Source organism: Camponotus floridanus, unplaced genomic scaffold, assembly GCF_003227725.1.
Source record: "Camponotus floridanus strain SB8 unplaced genomic scaffold, Cflo_v7.5 scaffold24, whole genome shotgun sequence".
Lineage (NCBI taxonomy): Eukaryota > Metazoa > Arthropoda > Insecta > Hymenoptera > Formicidae > Camponotus > Camponotus floridanus.
The window spans coordinates 2,953,662-2,980,303 of record NW_020229370.1 but is presented as its reverse complement, the minus strand read 5'-3'; the positions used below and the strand labels follow the sequence as shown (position 1 = coordinate 2,980,303).

General features: G+C 35.6%; 1 protein-coding gene across 20 annotated transcripts in view; it reads right to left on the bottom strand.

The window, feature by feature from the left end:
* Nucleotides 1-26,642, bottom strand: part of LOC105256551 (serine/threonine-protein kinase MARK2) — a 91,891-nt gene that overhangs the window by 7,158 nt on the left and 58,091 nt on the right. For 4 of the 20 annotated variants that reach the window (XM_025408885.1, XM_025408882.1, XM_025408883.1 and 1 more), the window contains exons 2-14: nt 20,320-21,236; nt 18,741-19,041; nt 12,634-12,849; nt 11,914-12,292; nt 11,585-11,820; nt 11,339-11,450; nt 10,516-10,628; nt 10,199-10,400; nt 9,584-9,787; nt 8,762-8,963; nt 6,565-6,744; nt 5,049-5,169; nt 4,741-4,829 (exon numbers count right to left, since the gene is read on the bottom strand). In XM_025408885.1, the coding sequence (XP_025264670.1) occupies nt 4,741-4,829; nt 5,049-5,169; nt 6,565-6,744; nt 8,762-8,963; nt 9,584-9,787; nt 10,199-10,400; nt 10,516-10,628; nt 11,339-11,450; nt 11,585-11,820; nt 11,914-12,292; nt 12,634-12,849; nt 18,741-19,041; nt 20,320-21,050 (3,086 nt within the window). In that variant the 5' untranslated portion in view covers nt 21,051-21,236. Of the gene's footprint in view, nt 1-997; nt 1,603-2,813; nt 2,954-4,740; nt 4,830-5,048; nt 5,170-6,564; nt 6,745-8,761; nt 8,964-9,583; nt 9,788-10,198; nt 10,401-10,515; nt 10,629-11,338; nt 11,451-11,584; nt 11,821-11,913; nt 12,293-12,633; nt 12,850-18,740; nt 19,042-20,319; nt 21,450-24,148; nt 24,381-26,642 lie in introns of those variants that run through there. The other 16 variants (XM_025408895.1, XM_025408894.1, XM_025408896.1 and 13 more) reach the window with 12 other exon arrangements.

Genomic DNA, 26,642 nt, shown 5'->3' with positions numbered 1-26,642 from the left:
AATCAAATACCAATTATGGCCTGTCTTGTTCGAATAACATGTTCTATTGTGTTTCACGCGTTTTCAATAATTTATACAATTTTATAAATGAATATATTTAACAATAGAATAGAAATAAATTAAAGCAAGGTGGGTAAAAAAGTCGAAATTGCCGTTCATTGCAATCAAATAGCACTCTATGATTAATTCATTAGTCAGTTTTGAGATCAGCATCGAAACAGTATTTGTAACTGCCGGTATATGTAAAGAAATGAGGAAAAAGTTTTAATAATACTAAATATAAAAAAAAAACTTTTGTGCAATCTGTTGCTATTTGTTTACAAAACCTCGACAGTGTGGAATTCCTTCTCCCAATAAAAAAAATATGGTGCATTTGATTTCTGTTATCGCATATTAAGAGGCATGTACATTAATCATGTGCATTAATCATAAAAAAAAAATAAAGTGGAATGCCTGATATACTTCTTCATCTCACATATTTACTTCCGTTCGATTGTAATATATTTGTAGTTTGCGTCAACTCTCTTAAGTAATAAATGCAATCATACTAATTAATTTTAAGTTAAATAGAAAACGCAGAAATTAGTCCAGAAAATAATGTAAAAGCGTGAAATATATGTTGCAAAATTATCATATTATGAATATAAATCGAGTTAGCTTTTTCATCTTAGGTTTTTTCACCTTCTTGCAAAGAAAAATACTATTGTATTAATATTAATTTCAGTTTCGAGTTACTTATTATAATAGTTTAATTCGAATTATTTATTATAATTTTGCTAAATTATCTGTAAATAACATGAAAAGTCTAAAACAATATCTATTATAAAACAAAAGTAGCTCAATCTACATGTCAGTTTCTATACAGACACCATATATATACGATAATATACATATCCATTCGTTTTAAGAGATACATTTCCTTTTGAATTCCATTTAAGTAAAAAAATTGAAATAAGAAGCTAAGTTTTTTAAAGTTAATTATAATAATATTGTAAAAAAAGAAAAGAAAAAACCAGACATGAATTCCACGCTATCTTTGAGAGAAGGAATCTATGCTGGATATCAACACAGAGTCAAAAAAAAGAAGAAATAAATAAAAAGGAAATAAAATAATATACATATGAAACTTGGTCGACCACATGTTGTATCAAGTTTAACTAGCGGTATAGATAGAACATTTTATATTACATGAAAATATGAAAAGCATGCAGTATTGAGTGCACTGAGAATACGCTTTAATCGTTGGCGGTAGAAAAAAAGATCTTATTACACGACACAAATTCTACATATAGTCTTTAAATGTTATTGCTATCCAACATATTTTCCTAAGAAAGAAAAAGGAAGAGAAGGGAAAAAAAAGAAAAAAGAAAAAAGGCGCTAAATAATGTTTTACAAGAGATATACAACATTATATTATCCTATATATTCTTCGTATTATATAATCTGCGAAAAAAAAGAATCAAGAGAAAAGATTGAAACGAAATAAAACAATACATTGGTAGAAGGTGCGATTGCCATGGCGCGATATATCTGCATGCGGGGCTCGCTCTCATTTCAGCTCGTGGGAAACAAGGCGAGACTTCCTCCTTCACTTAAAAAAATCTGTCAAAGTACGAACAATCATATATGTACTCTGTTATCGCTAGAAAAATCTGTCTGTTCGTTCGTTAGTGTTAGTATAACTATACATTTTCCTCTCACACATACACACTCGCGCGCGAAATTTCAGTTTCTAGTGTTGTGTGACAGATTCATTATATTTTGATCACGTTAACAAGCATCTCCTATCAATTTCATCCCTTTGAGGCAGTATAGAGAGAAAAAGGGTACTTAGGGTATACTTAGGGTAATAAGTAATACAAGAAAAAAAAAACGAGGAACATGTGTAAATATGTCTTTCTTACTATCGATAAAAAATATTGCAGAGAGATAAAGAAGAGTTGTCTATTCAAGTTTTAGAGAAAATTGTGTAAAAGACTTTTGCGTTATGCTTTGTATGCGTCGTATGATTTACAAGTAAAACTCGTTTCTCATCACATTTGCGGGGGATCGCTAACTTTAAACTAACGGAAAAACAATCTATGCCTGTCGCACATTCGCCGCTACGTAAAAATATTCTCGATGTTTAAAAAATATAATAAGTGTCTCTGAAAGAGCACATTTATTCTTAAACATTTTGGTGATTTATAATACTTTACGTCGGGGAAGGCATCTGTATCATCGCTATCTATCTCGTAAAAATGATTTTCTTTTTGCACTCTTTTTTTTTTTTAATTTACAAACCAAAGTGAGACAAAAATAAGTTAAAATCTTCGCGAAAAATGGTACAAAAATATACACAAGATATATTATCAAGGGTTTTTCTCTGCTTAAATGGACGACGTAAAGTATGTATATATACATACATATATAGTTATGAGGCAGAGGCTGAATTAGGAAAGGCACAGATTCCAGTGCTATATCTAAGTGCGTAAGGCGATCTCCTGTTTTGTGATTTCAGGAAGACGTCACTTTTCTTTCTTTCTTTTTTTTTTTTAATAATTATATAACACCACACATATGTATATACGTATATGCATTATACAAGGATGTGAGAAACCGGATATAAACGTAAATACGTATATCACATGTATGTCAAGATTACGCGCAATGTATGACGATATATGTAAAAAGTTCCTAAAAAATGTAGTCTCTATACAATGAAAACTATCTTGAAAACCACAGAATAACGGAGTTGAGTTTCTTTCTTCTCATATATATATATATATATATATATATATATATATATATATATATATATATGTAATCACACAATATCCGTTGAGCAGTTGACCGTTTTTTTCGCTCACGACATCAGTCAGCACATCAGTCGTGTTTAAAACCCGTGTCTCTATGGCCTTTCGCTTGTCGGAAGGAACTCGAGAGATGAAGCGAAGCTTATACAGTTCACGGCCTGCAGCATATAACATATATAACCGGTATGAATTAATTAATAGTATAGAAACGTCAAAGGGATTATTCTGATGCACCAATGGCTATGGATACCGTCAATTCCGCAATATTTCCATTATTTCCGTTATTTATGTACATCAGGAGATGATGAGTACAGTGACCATATCATGAAAGTGAGAGAATTCAACGGCTCTTTATACAACGGATTTGTATATAAACTCTCGTTATTCTGCAGTCTTCCATCCTCAGCTCCAAGCACTTTACATGTACGTGTGTGGTATACGCTGTCAATTTGCATTTGAATGTGCGATATGATATATAATTAAAAGTCCCATATATATATATATATATAAATATATAATTAATTATAAAATTAATTATATATATGATATATAATAAATCAAAGATATATGCCTCGCTACAATCGAGTGAGAAAAAGGGATGCACAATGAATATGCGAGGTGGCCTAAATTCAGCCGAGCAATATATGTGTGCGTGTACATGTATGTATGTCTGTTATTTTCAATCAATCAATCTTGAGAGAATTTATCTTAAGCGCGAATCTTGTAACGATACGATCTTTAATTCACGATATAGGATACTAAATCAAAACTTTGTAAGGAAGCGTTGTGTACATATCTTATGCATATAGAAGAGAGATAAAAAAATATGTATATATATATATATTTCTACTTAGAATTTGACTAAAGAGGGTACAATCTGTCAAGCAAATATTTATGGGACAAACAAACAATATCAATAGGTGAAGTACGCGATATATGCTTGAGGATGAAAATAGTATTATATGTATAAATATATGTAAATATAAATAAAGCTACGAACAAAATGCATAAGCTATATGTCCTGCGGCTTTCACTGATAATGGTCGCTGCTGGCTCATCGGATTTGTAACTAATAATATCATGTATAATATATATATATATATATATATATATATATATATGTATATACATATATAATATGTAATTATACCAATATATAGAATTTCCAGAATTACATAGTCATTGTGCATCCTTAAAAAACAGAAACGTCATTTTTTCATGCAAACAATAAATACAATTTATCAAACTATGTCAGTATGAGATAGTATATTCAAGTATGTATTAAAATCTCAACACTGATATGTTTAAGATGCTAAGCATGCACTGAGGGTCCACTGCAAAGCTGCAATATGTTTATGCTAGCACTCTCAGTCTGTACTCGCGTATTAGATCGGATAACGTGAATATGAAAATTATTGAATATATTTTCTACTCTTGGAGGGCATATATCGAAAAACAATTCAATGAATAAGAAATAAGAGAAATATAAAAAGAAATAAGAGAAATATAAAAAAAAACATAACGAGATGTTTATATGAAATAATTTTTTTCATTTTCTTTGGTGTGTGAATTATTTTGTAAAGCATGCAGTTATATAAAAAAAGAGATTGAGATAATTCTTCTAATGACATTAGCATACTCTTTTAACGCACATATTTTTCTTGGATTAATATCTTTACTACTCTTGAGGTCTCTATTTGATCGTCGAATTTTCAAAGAAATTTCGTAGCTAATTAGGACCGTCGATTAGAAACGAAATTTAAAGTTACAAATCAATCTAATATGTATGTCTTATATGTGATAATTGACTTAAATTGTAAAACGTGGATTATAACCGTAAAGAAAATATTCGAACGACAGTGGAGTAATTTCGATCGTATACGTTATTGGCATGCTGTCAAATATCGGTAACTAAAATGTGAATTCAAATAATTATGAAACTTACCGTTTGGAGAATTTCGAGGATAACTTCGAGAAGAAGGACGGCCTTGCTAGAGGGCTAATCGCATTCGTGTCTTGCGTTTGTGTGTGACCCTAGAAGTACGATATACTTGTATTAAATCAGCATGTGGCATGAAAAATATATATAGCAAATAATATTGTCAGTATAAATCAGATTATCTCTTTTTGTCTCAATTAATTTCCGAAATATCGAAATATTGATAGTACTGATATATAAACATGTCGAGTCAAAGCCTCTTATTCATCTTTTGTTCTTTGCAAACTATTTTTTTTAATTTTACGAATATTTACCTGAGTGTGATTTCGCTGTGCTCTATTTTGGCCAGAATGAAACGTACTGCGACTCGGTACATTCCGTGGAAACGCTGGCGTAGTGGCTGTTGCCAGTCTGTTGCTCGCACATACACCCAAGCTAACAACAGACGATGATCTCTGTTTTAGTAAGCTATAATTGTGTGATAAATATAAAGGCTAAGATTATCGGCGGCTTTATAGTTTTATGTGTATTACTGGCAATTTGCGGAGAGCGTATATACTACAATTGGTATCTAATTGATTAAATTTAAGAGAAACTGTGGCATCAAGATGCAGAGAAACAAGTAATAAGATAAATTGTTGTTCAATGCTATGCTATGCGTATCAAATTCTAGAAATACTGTTGTGAATTTTCAACGCGCAAGCAATTTGTAGCTCACAAATGAAGCTTAGCATGTAAACGAAGCAAAATTCATGAAAAATAAGTTAATGATTAGTTTATATGATTGAGAGTATGCGGCAAAGTTACAGATGAACGCAATATGTTTCAATCGTTTGAAATGTAACTGCACATGCTTTAGAAACAGATGATTTCAAAAGTACGATATGCTATTCGTGAGAGAAATATGTTTGAAATATTACAATCGTGTGATTAGCAGCGAGATTATAAACATAAGTAAATAGCTTAAATAATTAGTAATTATATATTATATTCAATAAATACTTATGATTTATATACAATAAATATATTTCTTAATTAATAAACTATATTACGATGTAGCGATTATTTTGCGTTATCTTAAAGGATAACGCAAAAATTATGTAAAAAAAATATATATAGGAACCTGTGTTCATATACTTGAGGAATCAAGTAATCGATATAGAATAAATGTTTCCTTAATAGATTTTGATTATGACAACATACTTCTCGAAATATAACATTGTATCTTCTCGAAATATATCATTATAATGTCCTATATGATTAAAAGCTCACTCGAACTAATCAAAGTTAATCTAGTCAATTCTAAAAATTGAAGTGAATGAAGAGTGTAAGCATGAGATTGTATAATGATTAAGTGAGATATGTGTAATTTTATGGTGCCATAATCAAGCCTAAATGATTTATATACAAATAAAGAAGGAGCTGATATAATTATTTATAGATCTAGCAAAATTTAATTCATGCAAATGAGAAAGAGAAAGAAGAGAGAAATGTAAGAGAGAAAGAGATAGAAAAGGAAGCAGAGAGAAATGAGAAAATGACCAGAAACTATCCTAGAGAAACCTATTTGGACAATCTTTTAAGTAGAATATTCGAAGAAATAGCGCTATCGTTTACGACGAGTCTTCTCATAGTCTTTTCAGACTATATTCGTGAGAAGCTAATACGATATTTGGGATACCTGGTTACCCTAAGAAAGTTAGTGGCCCAAGAAAGAAGTAAACATAAACGATAGAAGATATCCGAAATATACTTTATAAATATGCAGGAATAAGAGTATGCACAGGTTATTTGGTTCTTGTATTAGAGGGACATTGTGGGGGCCTGTACCTCTGCCTAAGGGGGTCAGCGGTGGCGAGTAAGGAGTTGTGGGCGTTGCGTGGTTGAGGGTCCAGTAGTGAATGGTCGCTGGGGGGTACACCACTTGAGGAACGGTGACCTGCGCTGATGCTCGCAGACTTCGTGTGACCCCGCGTCGGTCTAGTGCCCTCGCCCAGGCTGTGCACAAAACTAATCAGCAAATTGCCGGATTGCCTTATCTTCCACGATTTAATTCTATTTTCTTTTTCTTTCCTTTTGCACAATAATAATAAAAGAGCAGAATTTTCACAAAGCTGTATAGATAGAAGCAATATGGGGCGAGATCTGAGATTTACGAAATTTGTCAACCATTGAAAATACATTTGATTACGTATTTATGCATTTTATATATTAATAGATTTTTCATTTCCAGATTAAGATAAGAGATTAGGATTAAAAATTTTGTCATTTATGTTTCAAGTTGTAATAAGTTGCTTAATTATTATATATTGTTAAAAAAAGAGAAAAATAAAAAAATACATTTGATAAATTTTCACATATTTATATTTATTAATTATACTTCAATAATTTTAAAAGATTTGCACATATATATGAATGTAAAATAGAGTCTCGTTAATTTTGATCCTCTACAACGGTAAGAGCAAACAATTTCTGAAAAACAGAAATTAACATTCTCCCAGCACGAATTGCTCATTTGCTGTATTGCACTAATGCGTATGCAATTTTTATTACGCAAAATTGCCACATTACATTTTTTATCATTGCCTATCATACAATCTATTATAACAAAGAGGGAGTACATTATTATTTCATAAAAGTACGTATGTAGAAGATCATCAAAATTAATAGGGACCAAATTTGAAGAGACTCCACTATACATGAAACACATATACTTCATATATTTTGTAGAAATATATTTTTTGTAACAGAAACTCTCATCAAAAGAGGAATGTAAAAGGAAATTATGAGGATGGAAGAAGGAGAATGAAAATACTAAATGCTGCAACTAATGTAACTTCACGAAATACTCGCACGATAAGAGAAACGAGAAAATATAATGCTGTAACGTAAAGATGAAAAAAAAAGTATGATGATATTAATGAATGTATCTAAATTTCCTTTTCGACTATGCCTTATATCTGAGATAATACATGTAAATGTGACTGTGGTCTGACATCGTTTCAGCAAGCGTCTGTACATGTATAAACGTTAAAAATCAGACTGTCCGTTCGATACATCTGTCAAGCCATAAAGAAAGTGATATCGCAATGAACGATTGGCAGGCAGCAGCCAAACATGCTAGAGCGATGCAACAAACAAATAAACTTCCCCGGGGCTTCTAAGATTTTTGTTATTATTCACTCGCGATTACGAGACTGTTTTGTTGTATTCATGGTTTTAGTGTACACTTGACACACATAAGTAATCAGTTGTCTATGGTTAGTGAAAATAAAAGAGTGTTAAATCGATAGAAAATGTAGAAATATCATCACACTATAAATGCATTCTAATCATATAATATCTTGCTGTATATATAAAAATATACAAAAAAAAACTTGTCAAATTTTCGCATATGAGATATTGGATCGATTCACAAAAATTAAGAAAGTGACTAGCTATAATTATATAATTATATGACAAAATATTTATATATCTTTATGATTCTTTTTTTTTCTTTTAACATAGTGAATAAACATATTTATAATTTTCTTTTACTTTTTTCTTATGTAATTACGTTACAATCAATACTTTTTGCTAAATAAATTCTGTATGAATTTTTTTAATTACAGGTTAAAATCAACTTTTTTTGAAAAACTTTGATTGGTTAATTTTAATGGTTTTGATTTAAAGTAAAATTATATAATTTTACTTTAAATCAAAACCATTAAAATCGTAAATTATTTTTTATTTTTGAGCAGAATAACTAGGAAATTATTTTTATTGATATTTTAACCATTTTCTAAATGTATCTCTTCTAATCAATAACAAATTTCAAAGTTCCGTAATATTATATAGAAAAAGAACAAAAATCAAACACACATCCAATATCCCATAAGAAGTAAGAAAAAATATAAATAAAAAAATTGTAATTATATGAAAATTTCGCTATATAAAATTTTGTTTCGTTTTAATAATATCTAGATTTCCTTTTTTTGCGCAAAATAGATCGTGTTTCTTGATTAAAAGTAATTGGATACCACTATACCTGGGTACTTCGTTGGTTCTTTCGGTAGATGAAGATGATGTTTTTGCTTGATCGTAGGAGATGGTGCTACGTCGACCAACAGAACCAGGAGCAGGTGAGGTAAGTGGTCGACCACCACCTACTCCTGCATTCATTGTGTTGCTCTTGCCTACCCTCGCTTTACCACCAGGACTTGTACCCACGCCTAGAATGAACATTGTCACTGCAAGCCTCATTAGATGTGGTTCAACACAAAACAAAAAGCAACATACTTCAAATTATTAAAAAAACACGGAAACAGATTATTAAAGAGAATCATGAGCTGAATGCGTGAAATCTGCGTCTAACCTGCTACCATATTAAATGAAAAACTTGAGAATAATGTTAAATAATTATATGATATTTCGCACATGTCAACACATAATAAAAACCATAGATGATTAAGTTCTAGATATATACGATGATAAAATTATGACAAAAAGATTGTGTGTTCAACCTTGCAACATATGCAACAGACATGATCGATTTGACATTAAAGACATATAGAACTAGACTCTCCGATAACAACATAACTGTATCAATAGATATACGAGAATGCATGATTTGTAAACAATGAATGATGAATAACAAAAATAATCGACAATTGATGAAACTGAACCCTTGATAAATATAGCTACTGAAAGAAACATTGCGACCTTATTCAAAGCAACCTCATCCAAAGATCTTTTCCCTAAAGCATCACGAAGTAAACATTGCATGACAAATATTCGAATAATATATTCATTGATAAGAGGTTTGATAAAAATTTCTTTCCCGACTTGTCCAAGAATAAAATAAACTCACTGGTATCTAATTGCCCAGGCGGCTGACTGTTTTTTGGTGCGGAGGGCCGACTTGCAGAAACACGAGCGCTATTTTCTTTAATTGTGGCTGCATCCACGGTATTTTGTCGTTTAAAATTGCTACCACCGCTTCCAGTCACAGCTGTGCCAGTTACCGCAGTCGCGTGATTGTGATTCGTTGCATTACCCGGACTTGGCGCGCCTCCTAATGGGGAAAGAAAATTATGCAATAAAAAAGTCTTTGTTTTCAGACATGCACAGCACTTGTACTACTAATAGATGTATAAACAATCTTGTTCTTTCTGTTACCATTTTTGTTAATGATATATTAATGATATATTGACGCCTATTAAAATGTACAAATTTAGTTTAATAATGTAATTCACGTGTTACTACAACTATCAACTACAGTTACTATATCTTTTCAACGTAAATAATACAAAAAGTTTGTTTCACAGAAGTTCCAATCATAAAGAGCACAAGGTGTCTTTTGTCTTACCCAGAAGTTTGGCAATTATCCTTTATCCATGCTTGTCGTCTGACGATAAAGTTTATAGACTGCCATACCGTATATTAAAAGTTACGGTTAAAGTACAAACGAGTAAATAACACTTACGAAGAGTTTCGCCACCAGACGAAGCCCGTCTACTGGGTTTTGGATTGCTAGCAGAAATACTTCTGTGAACACCTCTGTGCGATGGACTTTGTACTGCGCCACCTGTTCCCCCGCTGCTCCCACCTCCACCACCTGAGCTGACCTGTGGTGGAATGTTACGCAGCGATAATGAACTACCCGACCGTGATCCGTCGCTTTCAGGCTGTTAACAGATAGAAATTCGTGAGATCGATGTAAAAAGAGAATTTGGAGCTTATAATAAGTAAGCTGCTTATAATAATAAGTCTTATTATAAGTTAAAGTTGATGTGTACTTACGTCTGTCGTTTTCCTGCCTAGAAGCAAGTACGTGGCGAATACGTCATCGTACTTTGCTTGTCCTAAGGAATCCTCTATCTCGCTTCGAGTATATCCCAAACTAGCTAGGGCCTCTGAAATGAAAACAAGCGATGATATAGTCATATCTATTAGGACATTTTTTTCAACATTTACAACGCAGCCAAAACTAATTAGAAAAATGCAAACGAATCAAGTCGAGAAGCTCGCTACTACGTATGCTCATAACAGATATACTGTTCGAAATACATTGAATTCTTAAAAATTACTTGCTCTCTTCGCATTGCCTTTACGACGATGCATAATCCGCATTTAGACACTCGTTACAGGTGAGTCGATGTTAGTTCAGTTTTTAATATTAACATTCATTATAAAGCTTTATTTCACGATTAAGACATTCTTTTACAATTGAAAGAAGTAATTATAAACACACACACATAAATATAAATATATCAGACCAAATAGTAATCCGAAAAACAAATTATATGATATTTTCACACTGTGAGTTATCAAGTGATAAAAAAGATTTGTCTGATATATTTCATTAATATATTAATAGTCACATCTACAAAAAACACCCAATCATGAATGTTTTTCTTATATTAAAAAGTTACATCAAAATCCATCTTATTAAAGCGACTGTACAATTTATGTTATTGTTATATTTAAGATATATTGTTTACAGAGAAATCGAAAAAGGGAGAACGATAATCTCTCTCACGTAATCTCGCGTAATGTAGAAACATTCATAACGAGTGTCATATTAAAACGTAAAAACGGTAAGTAGTAAGTGTTATGTACATACTGGCAGACTCACCTATCCTCTTGTGGTCTCTATAATCAGGTTCAGGTTCTAAGTACGGTTTTAATTCATCATCTTCGTATCCCATGTTCATCCATTTATCTTTCATTATATTCTACAATAATAAAGAGATCGTAAATTTTATTTTTCAAGTACAAATTGCGTATTTAAGAACGTATCATGTCGTTAAAGTACCGATTAATATTATCTTACAAAATATAAATATAAAAAAAGCAAGACAATTCGAACCTGATCATCACATACCTCTAGTGAGGCTCTCTTCGTCGGGTTGAGCACCAAGAATTTTTTGAGAAGATTTTCACAGTCGGTGGACATATAAAATGGAATCCTATATTTCCCCCTTAATACTCTTTCCCTCAATTCTCTCAACGTCGAACCATCGAAAGGCAGTGAACCGGATACCAGTGTGTACAGGATTACGCCTAACGACCATACATCGACTTCCGGGCCATCGTATTTCTTTCCTGCAAATTGAGAATTGATCGCGCGTGAGTTAAATTTAAAAAGCTCCGATAAAAATCCGGATGAGATATTATTTCCTGAGGAAAGTTCTTTACCTTGAAAGAGCTCCGGGGCGGCGTAAGGCGGCGAGCCGCAAAATGTGTCTAACTTGTTACCGGGTGTAAATTCATTGCTAAAACCGAAATCGGCAATCTTGATATTCATTTCGCTATCGAGCAACAGGTTCTCGGCTTTCAAGTCCCTGTGAATGATCTTCTTTTGATGGCAGTATTGCACGGCAGAAACGATCTGCCTGAACTTCGCCCTCGCTTCTTTCTCCTTCATCCGACCATGCAAGACCAGGTAATCGAAGACTTCGCCGCCGCTGGCATACTCCATTACTAGGTACAATGTTTTTTCAGTTTCGATTACTTGAAACAGTTTCACTATGTTCGGATGATCGAGCATCTTCATTATCCTGACTTCTCGAAACAGCTGTAATTATTCAATATCCGTCAGTATGAATCATGTACTTGGATTTATTGAAATGTGCTTGTATAATTTGAAGTCTTTTTTTGTTAAATTATGGTAATACAACTCGTGACTCGAACTGTCATTTTATAAAATTATCAGTAATCAAGTTAAATGATTCGATTTCGTTTTTTTCTAATAATTAGAATAGTAGTTTTTATATTTTTTATAATAAGCAATTTAAAATAACGATTAATAAAAATATAATTACGCATAATTTCCACTGCTACATCTGTCTAATCCTATTTTTTAGCTTCGCACAAGAGAGATAAACGATAAAAAAAATACAACAACGAGAAGGTTACCTTTTGAAGACTACCGGGATTCAATTGAGTTTTATCGATGATCTTGATAGCTACTTCCTTTCCCGTGGGCACATGCTTGGCAAGTTTCACCTTGGCAAAGTTACCCTTACCGATGGTTTTCAGTAATTTGTACTTGCCGATGTGAGGCTCCTCGGAGGTCCGACTTCTCGAAGAGAGTCGGCCTCCGGTACTCGACACCCCTACGCCATCCCCCGTCTGCAACAAGTAAAACATCACGTCAATAAATTGTGTGGCTCAGTCTCATTCCTAGATCGATGGTTCTATGTAAAACGACATTTTATTATAAACGACATTTTATTATAAACGACATATTATTTTTAACGAAATGTTGCTCTCTTATATCACACGAGACGCAGCGAGTAGTTTTTTTATACGCAAATGTCATACGCATAAAAAATGTATTTAAATAAATTATATAAATAATTTTTCAATTTGTATATGCTTCTCACATCGCAAGTCTATACTTTTGTAATATCAATTATATATATTGAAGAATAACATATATCATGTATACAATATATAGATAGTTTATCCTAAAAAATATATTTTAACAAATAAAATTAGCGGTTAAATACGTTATAATTCGAAACGAGCAATATTATTATATAAAATTTAGAGCTAACGTAATATAATCCTATAAATACTCTAAATCTGATAAATTAGAGATTTATTTGGAACGCTGTATCAACGTGCACGTTAATATTAATTTCAAGAAACGCGAGGCCGAGAAGTTGCGTTGTAAATAGCCAACTATTTCAGAAACTCGGCGCGGGGCGTTTATAAATTTGCGGAACGGAACACGAGAAATACAGGGCAAGTGCTCGTTAAAAGCACAGCTCGCATTCCTCGTGGATACGAGGAATCTCTCGCGAATCTCTCTTTACGCACTCCTTTATGCGCGTAACGCGCGTATACGCACGTGACACCGTGATGCATAGCGGTGATGGCGTCGGCGACGGCCACTGTCAATGGAATTAATTAAACCTCGTTAAAGTGCACCAGATACAGAATTGTTTTGAATGAAAAACGCGGCCGGTCTTTCGCGTTACTCGCAAGCGATCGCGCTTGTGCGAGTCGTGTCGAAAAAACTTATATTAATTTATATTTTTCTGACTAATAGAAGAAGGAAACATTTAGTCGAGATCTCTGAATATGAGTCATACTCGATGGAATGAAAACACGCTTGAGAGACGTCCAGGATTTGAATTAAAAAATAAAATAAAAATAAAAGCGAAATAAAATAAAATAAAAACAAATAGAATAAAATAAAATAAAAACGACAAATAGAATAAAATAAAATGAAAACAACAAATAGAATAAAATAAAATAAAAGTAACAAATCGAGCAGAGGTTTGAAAAACTAAGTTAGAAAAACTAAGTTATATGAAAACTAAGTTTTTCATATATCATTACCCGCAGGAGGCCACGCGTGACCATCTTGCGCGAACTAGAGGCGGCCGCAACCTTGGAAGCCGCCAGTTTGACTACTCTCTTCCGCGTCTCGGCGGAACGATCGATAGCAAACGACGGATCGACGTCGGATCCGACGATAGTGGATTGCTTCCGCGTGCTCGCATGCGCATAAAAAAAAACGATCGCCGAGGCGGATTAGTTGATTCGTCAACAGCACGCGAGAATCACGAGAATGCGTGCAAAAGATTCAATAGCAGGATCGCGCGGGACACTCGATCACTTCGATCCCTGTCATCTTCTGTCGTTCGATTTTCGCTGTTGCTGTCACTTTATCCCGTCGACGATCTCGAGAGCCGGGATTATTTCTTTTTCTTCTGTTAATATTTTTATTAACTCTCAAGATTATTTCATTCCCTCGGTCCTTCGATAATGATAACTGACTCCGCGATTAGATTAGATGCCACAGTTTCGTGGTCGATCGTTTTGGAAAGTCGAGCGATGAGTCAATTCGCGAAGCGTGTCACCACGTTGGGTCATTTTATCAGGATATACGCGGTGTCGTGTAAAAACTGCGCTTCGAAATTGTGTTTGCGTCGCCGAAGAATTGAGTGCTTCAACTTTCACTGGAAGAATAAACGAACATTCGAAAGGACACCGGAATTATTTCTCTTCGACTAAATTTCACCGATTCATTCACTGAAATCATATTCTCTCTCTCTTTTTTTGCTCGACAAATGTATCTTCACGGATCGTTTATAAAATACGTGATATGATTCCGCGAACATCATTGCCCGATACTTCACATTAGGCACTCTTTGTACTAGTATTGAACTGTAAATCAATTTCACGAAGACGATGTTTGTACTCGAATAAATTATTCCTCGTAGATATCCCGTTTCCGAAGATCTTGATTTTTACCACAGGACACGACACTTCAAGAAAGTAGATCAATAGCTTTTCTGGAGAATCTATTTTATAAACTATAAACTGTAAAGTAAACTTTAAATAGATTTCTTCTGATATTTATCTTAATGAATTTCCTCGAAATTGACGATAATTTATTCAAAACGAAGACGTGTCACATATATGTGCAATACTTTTCAAAGACGTCACTGACCACACCGATCGCTACCTCGTCGACCTTAGGTCAACGATAGCAAGGAAGGACGTCACTAGTCCCTCACCAACACTGTCTATAGCTAACATCGATCCGTCACTGACAATAGCTTGCCGACGATTCATCGAAACACACAATCAATTAGCGACTCACGAAAGGCGGGACCTTTCGCGAAAGATCTTGTCGATGTCGGAGAACTCCGGTAAAAGTCACCGAAGTGGATTCTCGACGACGAGACGTTCACTTCCGTCGAGTCCTCAGAGAGGTGTGTCAAGAGTAGAAACGATGTCACCGCTCGCGGATCTTCCTCGTTCGCGCGTATCGTAATCCCTCGAACACCGGCCTCCTCATCACGCTCTTGCGAGAGGAACAACGGTCGAGAAACGCGAGGTGAAACGTTGCTCCGATGGAGGTTGCCGTCAACGACAACCGTGCGCGACTGCTTCTCCCCTTTTCCACCCTCGGAACGAGCCACCCTCGGAGGAGAGACTGCACAGCCGAGGGATGTGACGGCAGAATCAATACGCGATGCCGCCATCCCCCCCTGGAAACGTGCAAGCGAACCACCCTTGAATGCTTAGCCTCGCTTACTCTCCCCTCTCTCTCTCTCTCTCTCTCTCTCTCTCTTGCCACCCTCCTTTTGGACGCATGCGCTATGGAAAATAGGAACGCACCAACACACACGCTTCTTCTGCTCCTTTCGAGGGGTTCGTGCCGCTCGCGGCCGAGATAACAGAGAGTCTGGGGCTAATCAGCTGATCGGACTGGAAGGAAAGAAGGGTGTTTCGGAGTAAAATGTTAAAATTTTTAATATGTACTATACCAGATATGGCTTTTTTTATGATTATCTATAAGAGAGATAATTTATTTATAAGAGAGATAATTATTCGTAATACTGACATTTACAATTAAAAACAAAGATAAAAGTGATAATATTATTTTGCAATTAAAAGAAGCAAAAATTTAAAAATTCTTTCTGTTTTTTATCTACGAGAAGATATTAAAAAATTAATATATATATATGTGTGTGTATGTGTATTTTTTATGATACATATATATATATCATCTGTTGGATGTACGTGTTCAGTCTTAATAACGTTTTTCTATCGATAAGTTTTTGCCTCGTCAGTTGATGAACATAACTATTGAATGTAACTGTTAAATATCGAGAAGATTAATCTCAATGTATAAGACTGATAAACATGCAATATATCATCAGTTAGCACATTAAATTTTCTTCTAGTCAATTGGATTTCTGCATTAAAACTTTTTTTAACGTAGAAACTAATGTGCACAAGAATCAATTTTAATACAAAAACAGCTTACGAAATATTCGATAATTACGAATGATTTATCTCACATACAAAAAGACATTTTGCATGCGAGAAAAAAAACAAGTTTGTGAAATATACAATGAATCAATATTGATCTGAACCATTAGAGGTTATGCGAGAAAACAAGTTTTTCCTATGAAAGAAGCAAAGTTACGCTGATTTATTTTCCAGAGAACAACTAATTTTTCTTTTTGTCAGATACTTAAGTGCGCGAAATTCTTCAAAGTGAGTAAAAATGGAGTAGACCGAAGTTTCTGAAAGGAACAACAATAGGAGAATGTCCTGTCAGCTGATCAATCGACCGAGAAAGAGAATGACGAGAGAAAAGTTGTGCATCCACTCGCAAGAGGAGAATAAGAATAGCTCCAAGTTTATGCAAATTCATCGCGAAGAAACACTGCATGCACGTGAATTGGAAAATAAACCGTAGAAGACTCGTTGTTTTATTAGATTAATGAAAAATGAAATAGCCAGCAATGTCTCTTCCAGCTGATCGATTCGTGTCGTTTCCCGTTCTCTTATGCAGGTCCAATAATTTAATACATTCAAATTCAATAAAATCATTAATATATTGATACATTATTATCTATCCTCTTTCTTAATTTCAAAATTATTATTGTCTGTTACGCGATAAATAAATAAACATATTTTTGCGAAGCACTTTTATCGCGAATAAAATAAAAATATCAGCAAATCAATCTAATTGCAATAAAGATACAATCATTATTGTATATATCACAAATAAATTGATCTTGGCACAAGTCAGTTATATTTTATTTATCACGCGTATTATTATAATTCTATATATTTTATTATATGTGGAACAATACATTAGAGAATATCCACTTTAAATCGATTCAAGAGGTAATCGTCAGCTTTATTCGCAAAATATTTACAGACGAATCTGCTGATGCCGCGGATATTCTACGGGAATTATGATTCATGCTTCTCTTCATAACACAATAGGGAAATGAGAAATGATAAGTTACACGAAGTCAAACAAAGCCGGCTTTCCGTTCGTGGGGTGCATGTGAAATTTGTTTTATAATGCGACGTAAAGCTGAACATAAAAGTCGCGTCCCAGATATATCTGTCGTTTGATTTATTGGATTCGACGATATTAAAAGATTATATCTTTGCCATTTTTTAACATCGTGGTATATAAAAGATCTATCGGAAAAATTATTTTTAGTTTTTCATTAGTTGAGTTATATTCGATCTCATGATTATCGAGATATTAAAATAGTATTAATTAATTCAAGCAAATTTGATAAAAGAATTGAAATATTTTCAAAATATATATTTTTTTTTCTTGAATTTTCCTTTAATTTATATGTTTTTTACGAAAATACAAATACATTTTAGCAAGTTTGTAAGGGATCGTACACTTTCTGCTGATAATTGATGATTTCTTAGAAAAAAGGAGGAAAAATATCTTTCAAAACATCAAGTGTTTTCTCTGAAAATTAATTGGCTTCGACAGGTATTACGATCGGCCTCACGATTCGACGAAACCGTCCGGATTATTTCAGGCCGAACGGATGAGCAGTAGACTACACCGACGATGACGAGTCATACGTGTGACGTAAGCGTGAAGATGCATTTACGTTACCGCTCGTTGTAGCCGGCATTCGTTAGCGAGGGTGCCACGTCGTCGATATATATATATATATATATATATATATATATATATATATATGTACGCAATATATACGGATGATCATAAAGTTCACGATGCATCGTTTTTAAATGTCTCTTTTCCTTATTTAAGATTTTATCTAGTGACTATCTTGTGATGGTTATCTATATCTGTCCGATCATTTTTTAATAAAATTTAATAAAATTTTTAAAATATTATATTAAAATATTATATTATATTATATTAAAAAATATTATATTAATTATATTAATTAAGAAATATTATATAATATATAATATTTTTAAAATATTATATATTATATTATTCAATAAATATTATATTAAGCGGTTAAAAATTTTATTAAATTTTTAACCGTTTAATATTAATATATATATTTTAATTGTTGTACGATTAATCGGAGAATGATAGAAATCTTTTTCCCCATCTCTAGGAAAGTTGGATAAAATTAGATAAAAAAAACTTGTCTTATCGACAAAACGCCGATAGCCTCTGATAATCACTCGACGTGGGTGTTTAACGCCTCAATGCGATACCTATGTACGTATTATATATTTATATCTACCTCCTTCTCGCTTTGAATACTCTTCTGCATGATGTCTGACAACGGCCTGAGCGGGATGCTGGTCGCCGCATTGTTCTGCTGTTGCTGTTGCTGATGACGCTGCTGATGATCCCTCTTGGGAACTATCGGCCGAACGAGCGCGCGAGTCTGCGGCATCCTGGCCTGTGCTCTCATTTCCGCTTCCTGTCCGCGCCGCGTGTCCGAGGCGGTCCTGGACAACTTAACGGCGGGCTTCTTTGGCGTGATTCCGGCATTTCCGGTGGAATTCCGCGTCGCATCTCCACGTTGCAACGGCGAGGCCCTTTTGCGTTTCATTATGATTTCATTCATCATGACATTTCTCCCCTTCATCGCTCCATGTTTTCGGGTTAATGCATTTGTGATTTAATTATTAATAAATGGACGCGCGTCTGTTTTAATTCGCATATAATATTGATAGATAACGCGTATGAATCGAGATCGGAAAAGCAGAATGATGTGTCTTCCGTTTAAACTTGCACTGAAACCGGAAATACGATTCAATCTCCCTTGTCTTCAACGTTAAATCTTATCCGAATCTTTAATTAAAGTATTGTTAAGATAAAAAGTCTAATCGAAAGAAACCGGAGAACAATATTTTGTTATCTGTTTGCAATTAGTAGAGATATAATTCGCGTGAGAAAAGCTCGCATCGATACCTTTTAATCGTTCACAATTTTTAATAAAAATTGTTGAAATCTCGAAGCAGAATCGAGATTGCGAACTGTAAAAACTTGCGCGTAACTTTGTGTAAATTTGTCCGGGGGACACCCGGTATATTTATTCATCGAAACATGTCATTCTGTCATTCTGCTCTGCTCTGCTCCCCCGATCTCTCCCGGTTGGGCGTGTAATGAATGGCGACGAACCGGGCGACGGGAAATCACGGAGCAAATCGCGCGCGGTTGCGACGTTGCGTAAATTAAATGCCAATTGTATCGAAGAAAGGGACACGCGTGGGCGTAAGCCTGAACACAGTCAATTGTGCGGATCAAGAGTGTAGTGGATGATCGGGCAGGACGAGGAGGTGGATTAGGCGGAGGTTGGACAACGATTTCCTCAATTATCACTAAGGCTATCGTCGTTCCGTACAAATGTGGTAACGGATCGTACGACTGTGTGTGTGTGTCTGTGTGTATTGTGTACGTGTGCGTTCTCGGATATTGACCGATTGAAATGCCAAACTTCCCGATGTCGATTAACAGAGATTGAAAATAGTCGCGTGGGTGAACGACATTAAATTTTCAAACCAATTGATCTTTCGAGTCTCTTGAACTTTTTTATAAAGTTGTTATTGAGATTTTTGTTCTCTCCCAGAACTTCTATCGTTTCTCGACGGCAAAAAGATTCAAAGAAATAATCTACAAAAATATCCAATTTCGCAATTTAATTTTTAAAGAGAGGTTCGCAATCTTGAATATCCACCAACGCTATCATCGAAGCGAAAAGAAGAGAGAAGCAAAAAGTTCGAGACGCGTGGATAAGATGCCTGTCGCGAAAGAAATATCAACAATGGGTGCCGCGAGGATAAACAATGTAGACAGAGTGTATGTATTTTTACCCCTCGGCCTCGTCGTCGGTGACGTTTCGCAGCAGGTCCTCGTGCTCCCGGTACCTTAGCTGCACTTCTGGCCCGAAATCCGAGCTGTTCTCCAGCTGACGCGTCGTCCTCGCGGCCATTGTGCTCATCTCGATGGCCTTGACTTGCTGTTCCAAACGCTGCAGCATATCGGTGCTCTCGATCGTGCTCGGGATACGTTGCTGTTGCTGCTTCAGAATCAGATCGAGACTGAGCGGCTGGGAGGCTTCGGTCTCCGTCAACGCCAATTCCTGTTGGGCGAACGGCAGCCCGATCGGCTGAATGATCTTGGACTGATTGAAGACCCGCAGCTTCTCCTCCAGATTCGCGTCCATGTTGGTGCCAGCGAGGAACCTGCGTCCGGAAACGGGGGTGGAGCGATCGTAAAGCGGGCTCGCAACGCCAGGAACTGTCTCCTTGGGCCTGATGGGACTCGGGACGCCGGTGCGTTTCTCGACCACCTGCAGACCCCTGTCGTCCTCCACCAGCTCCCACTGCTTCAGACTCTCCAAGGGCGCGTGCGAGGCCGACAAGCGTTTCGGCGGCGTGCCACCGACTATCGGGCTCATCGGCTCGCGGTTCACGATCGGCGATCGATTCGTCATCTGACGCGTCGCGGACGACGGCGACAGACACGCTAATTTTCGCGCTTGCGGCCGAATCAGGCTCCTGCTGGCCTGCGCTCGCACAAACGGACTCTCCCGATCGTCCATGATTGTCTCTCACGTGGGCGCCAAGACAAACGTTGCCGCTCCTCTTTAAAGTCTCCTCCTCGATCTCGTCGCGCTCGACGATCGCTCGTGACGGATAATCGTGTCGATCAAACTGACAAGTCTTCAACATCGATTCAACAGTCAAATCGGCCGAGGATGTTGCGCTCGAGAGGTGGTTTATAGTTTCTGTCAGGAAGAAGATGCGTATATGTTTCTCGTTTGAAGGTGTCGAGAGCACCGCGACGATTATCATTGAACACACACGTGATCACACAGAACCCAGAAACCAAGAACGAAACACGAGAACCCAATCGACCGATCCTCGTTTCACAATCTTTCTTCGATTTACAATCACATGTATCGATAAGCGAACAAGCGAGTACACGTGTATAGGCTTTTCTGTAGACGGGGAAATAAAGCTTTGTTGAACGATGACGTTGGCTCTTTTTGCACTCGTTGCAGGCAATAAAGCAGATAGATATACAAGGAGATTCTCAATCTCGTGGATTACCGCAGTTTAGTGGGAGTAGATGATGGCTGGGTAAAGCTCGGGGAATTGTAAATATGTATGTATGTGTGCTTATATATATATATATATATATATATATATATATATATGTACGTGATTCAAATGTCTTATATAATGATACTCCAATAGAGCAGAATTGTCATCAAGCTAGATGCGTCAGCGTATCGGAAAATTTCGACGATATATCGTATAAAAAAATCGTCTGATTATTTGTTAGAACGAAAATGATGTCCTTCGATAATAAAATATGATATAACGTTTCATGTACAATTTTTGTCACTCGAGTATTTCATATCAGAGATATAGATCGTATTTTTATTGCCAAGTCCAAGCATCAACAAATGTATATAGGCGAGATATTGGTCGATATTAAATTTATTGAAGACGTATATAATAAGTTGTATAAAAAAAAAACATGGTTTTTGAATATCAAGTTTCCTATTTTTATCAGGCAAAACGATCGAGGGCATGCCGAGATATCGAGCAAAGAGTTATATATCATTTCGCGTACAGCTCTAAGACGACGATAAGGACACGCGTACTTATACGAGTATCTTGTGAATTCCGCCTTGATCCGGCTTAACCCGGTAGCGGCAAGGTGGGAAATATTCCATCAGCGTTTAAAGTCGACTCTATGAAATTTATGGAAAAATTTATCGAAAATCAACATTTGAATCAATCGAACAATCGTCGTAAAGCCAATCTTATCGGAAAAATATTTTTACAGAAATATTATAATTTATTACCGCACGAAAATGCTAAAATATTATTATAAGAATTCCTTAAAATGCGAAATGCGAAACTGTTTAAATATCGATTTTCCTTTCCCTCGTGAATGTGTGTTCGTGTTTTCGTTCGGATAAAATGGCCAACGGGATAAGGGAACGCGAACAAACTACCGACGCGTCGAATTTTTGCGCTTTACGGCTTTTCTGTTCGTTCTCCGGGGTGGAATAGCCGGGCGGAAATTTGCTCCGAGATCGAATCGAGACCAAGTCTGAAAAGGGGTAAAGCGACTCCCATCCCCGACCGAGTTCTGTATAATGTCGACGGAAAGGGTCGGGAAGCCGTTTCGCCAATGGGAAATGAAGCGGGCCGTTTCTAGTATATCTTCCAACGAAAAGCTTATTGGCAATTTGAAAGACTCGACGAGGGAATGGCCGACCGATAAATCGTTACGCTAATAATATTATCCGCACTGTTAATTAATGCTTCGGACGATCGACCGATTATCGCGCGAATACGATCGCGAGGCGATCAGATTGAGCCTGATCATATAGGAGCGTATAATAAATTTATCGATCCTCGTCTGGATTTAATAATTAAAGTGTACACAGTCTAGATATATAAATTTACCTTTCGATATTAATACAAACACGCAACTTTTTTTCTCGTTACAAAATATTGCTGGTAATTGTAATTTTTAGATACATCGATGATTGTTGATGATTTGTGAGATTAAAAGGTATAATTTTTAATTATCTTAGAGATTGCAAATTCTAAATAAAGGGTTTGCAGCGAGATTTATTTTCATAATTTCTATCAGCTGATTCGTAATTCCTTTGCTTTGGTACATCATATGATGGAAAAACGAGATAACGATTTCCTCTTAATTATTGAATATCTAAAAATTTAGATACATCGATGATTGTTGATGATTTGTGAGATTAAAAGGTATAATTTTTAATTATCTTAGAGATTGCAAATTCTAAATAAAGAGTTTGCAGCGAGATTTATTTTCATAATTTCTATCAGCTGATTCGTAATTCCTTTGCTTTGATACATCATATGATGGAAAAACGAGATAACGATTTAGTCTCTTAATTATTGAATATCTAAAAATAAACGAGGTTTTATTGAAGAGAACATTATCAATGAGTTAGTGAGAGAGAAGAATTGAAAGTGACAAGTTTTCAATAACATTATCTTTACAAACTGGAAACTGATTGGTCAGTTAACGGCGCAAATCGACTGAAATTTCCGATCGTTCATCAATATATATGACCAATTCGTTGAATGATATTGAAGAGAACTTGTCGAACGATCGACAAGCACCAACGATGTTTTTCAATTGGAAGGAAATAAAAGTCATAAATCGTGAACGAGCGGAACCGAACGCAAAAAGTAAGGAGATTTATAGATCCGACGCCATTATAATGGGTGTTTCACATTTCCTAAAGTTTCTTCTCCAAACTGCGGAAAAGTCTATAGACTCTCGACTTTTGAATTTTTCTGCAACATTTTGACAAATAATACTTCAAATTTCACTACAACTATGATACTTAATAATGGAAAGGGGCTAAAGAACCCGTAAATTTCGAACGCCGATCGTAACCATGCGTTATCAATGAATTGTCACACACGTGATAATGCCACACACACACACACACACCTACACAACATAAGTCACGCAGCAGATTTATAGAGCGATAAAGTCTTGGCGAAGAGCGACACAGACGAAAGCTCTCATTCGTCGCATCGTTCTCTTTACGGGAGCATCGATCTCGAGGAAAATAAAAGAAAAGAAAAACACGTGGACGCGAAATAACGAGAAAGAGAGAAGCGATACCCGAAAAGTTGCGTGGACGACGGTCGGTTGCGATAGACTGAATCCTTCTCGAACGGTCCGATCGCGATAAGCGTCCAAGACCGTACATTACTTGACTTGGTTGATCGTTCTTATCAGCGATAGATGCTGATAAGCGATAGCGTGTCCACTTAATACCCGACACTGGGACGATCAGAATCGACCAGGAATCTCATGTACCATACACGACAGAATCGCGAAATGATAAAATATATCGAGAAATGAACGTTAAGCGTTATAAAAAGTAGGATATTCTTTTTCCTATCGATATCACAGGATGTGTGGAATGAGACAATAATGAAGCGTAAGATATATATATCGATCATCGAATCACAACTTTAAATTTTCAAAATAATAAGAATTCAATCTGACATTAATTGACACTGACATGTTAGAAAAATGATTAATTATCGGTAAAGAAATACTTTGATTTCTATTTCAAAAGAGTTTTGAAATAAAACAGGATATAAACGAGATTATTAACGAGAAACTGAAATGTTTAACACATGTAAATAAATTCTATCGATTTTTGATCAAACTTTGAAGCAGATAATAAACAAACGGTACCAAATATTTGGTGAATACGTACACACATACACATGTGCATATACAGTACTGTCAAAAGTATTGCATCACATGCAGAAAGAGAGAAGTTATTAGTTTAATAAAGACAAATATATATAAATATTATCAAATTATAATTTATTATTAATATTTTATGCTTTAATCATTTTGAACATGAATAAAACAGCTAAAAAAACAGGTGAAAAATTTAATCGTTCATTTTCGGTATTTTTTGGGAGTGATACAATATTTTTGATTGTATATATTCGTCAGATTTTTTATTATTCGTTTATTAATTCTTTTAAATTTCGAACAAAATTGATATGATTTGCATACACGTGTCACGCGTCATTTCGCATTAACGTACCGCGATTTTCTCAATCCTTGTAAGGCACATAGGAAAGGATATGTAATATTTGATATTACCTGCACTCCAACTTTGATACCTTAATATGATCGCCGATATAGCTGCGGCGAAATCTATTACGCAGCCAGCTATATACGGCGCAAGTGGGAGATAGAAACGCGAAATTTGCATACGCGTATTACATCGTAAGAGGCACAGATGCATGCGAATTAACCGAGTCACTTAAATCGCGTACGTTTCTCGTTTATCTAATAAGCTCAAGTACGCACGTTTCGTGCTATTTCCGCGCCTTTATCCGCTCATTGCCACGCCTCGTGCTCAAGCATACTGATTTTTGTATAAAAAAATATTTTAATATAAGTTATAAAAGATAGCGTCACACGTATACCTTACTTAAAACACATTTAAATATTCTAATTTCACTCTTATCCCAAGCTTTTTATCGAAATTTTCTTATCGACGCAGAATCCATTATTTGCTTAAAGCACGAATCTTGATGTAAAAATAATTGAATTATTAATTAAGCGGTCAATTTGATTTTTGAAGATTAAAATTCAAAACATTCCGCGCTGAAATAAGATTGATTCGCCACAAAGATACGCGATGCAATTACATAATACGATTATCATTTTCCGCAATCTCTTTACAACGATTTCGTGGAATATCCGCAAAGTCCTTACACGTGCGCCTAGTCATCCGGATGATTTATGCCGATCGAAACGGTTCGTGAGGACACTCGAGAACGCGGCTCGATACTCCACAACCTGCCTCGCGTACGCGAGCGAACAAATTTAGCCGCCTAGTGTTTCCAAATCCGTGTCATAAAGCACGTTCGGAAGTATTTTGGGCGCTCGCCAGGCTTTCTTCGGGACATAATGTCAGTGTCAGCGCGTTAAAAGCGAGCGGGCAAGAAAGCGCGAGTCATTAATCATCGGATGACGGCACATTGCGCTGACCCGCCGCGACGGACGTGAACTTTACAGCTGCGCTATGTTCCTCGTTAGAATGCTCCAATAGGTCTGTTTTTCTTGGGCGCACCGGCGAAAAATAAAAAAATTTCAATTTGTTATGCAAATGGGGAAACCCCGCTCGTATTACGCGTCAGAGAGAGGTAACATGGTCCGAATTCGAATCGAGATAAAAGCACGAGGAGTGGTAGTTTCGTGCGACCTACAACTTGACGTAAGCGTAAAGAAAAAATTTATGTCTAAAAGCTTTCTTTTTTCTCAATTTTCCCCCCCTTCTTACATCGGACAAAAAAATTCGGTCTAGTAGAAACTTACTAGCCTGGTACTGCATTGTTGGAAACTCGCGTGCTACACGCAATGCGCCGACACGCCGCGTGCATATCGTCGAAGGACTTCGTTAGAGGGCCGCGGAAAAAGCGACGAAATGACCGGCCTCGTCGGCAAACGAGGATTTGCGGTCGAGAAAGCAGGGGTATGACGTGGCCGCGAGCACGTTAAGGACGATCGGGAGGGACTCGGACGATGTAAATTTTGCGTAAATTAATAACGGCGCGTTCCGCCTGCAATTTACATACTT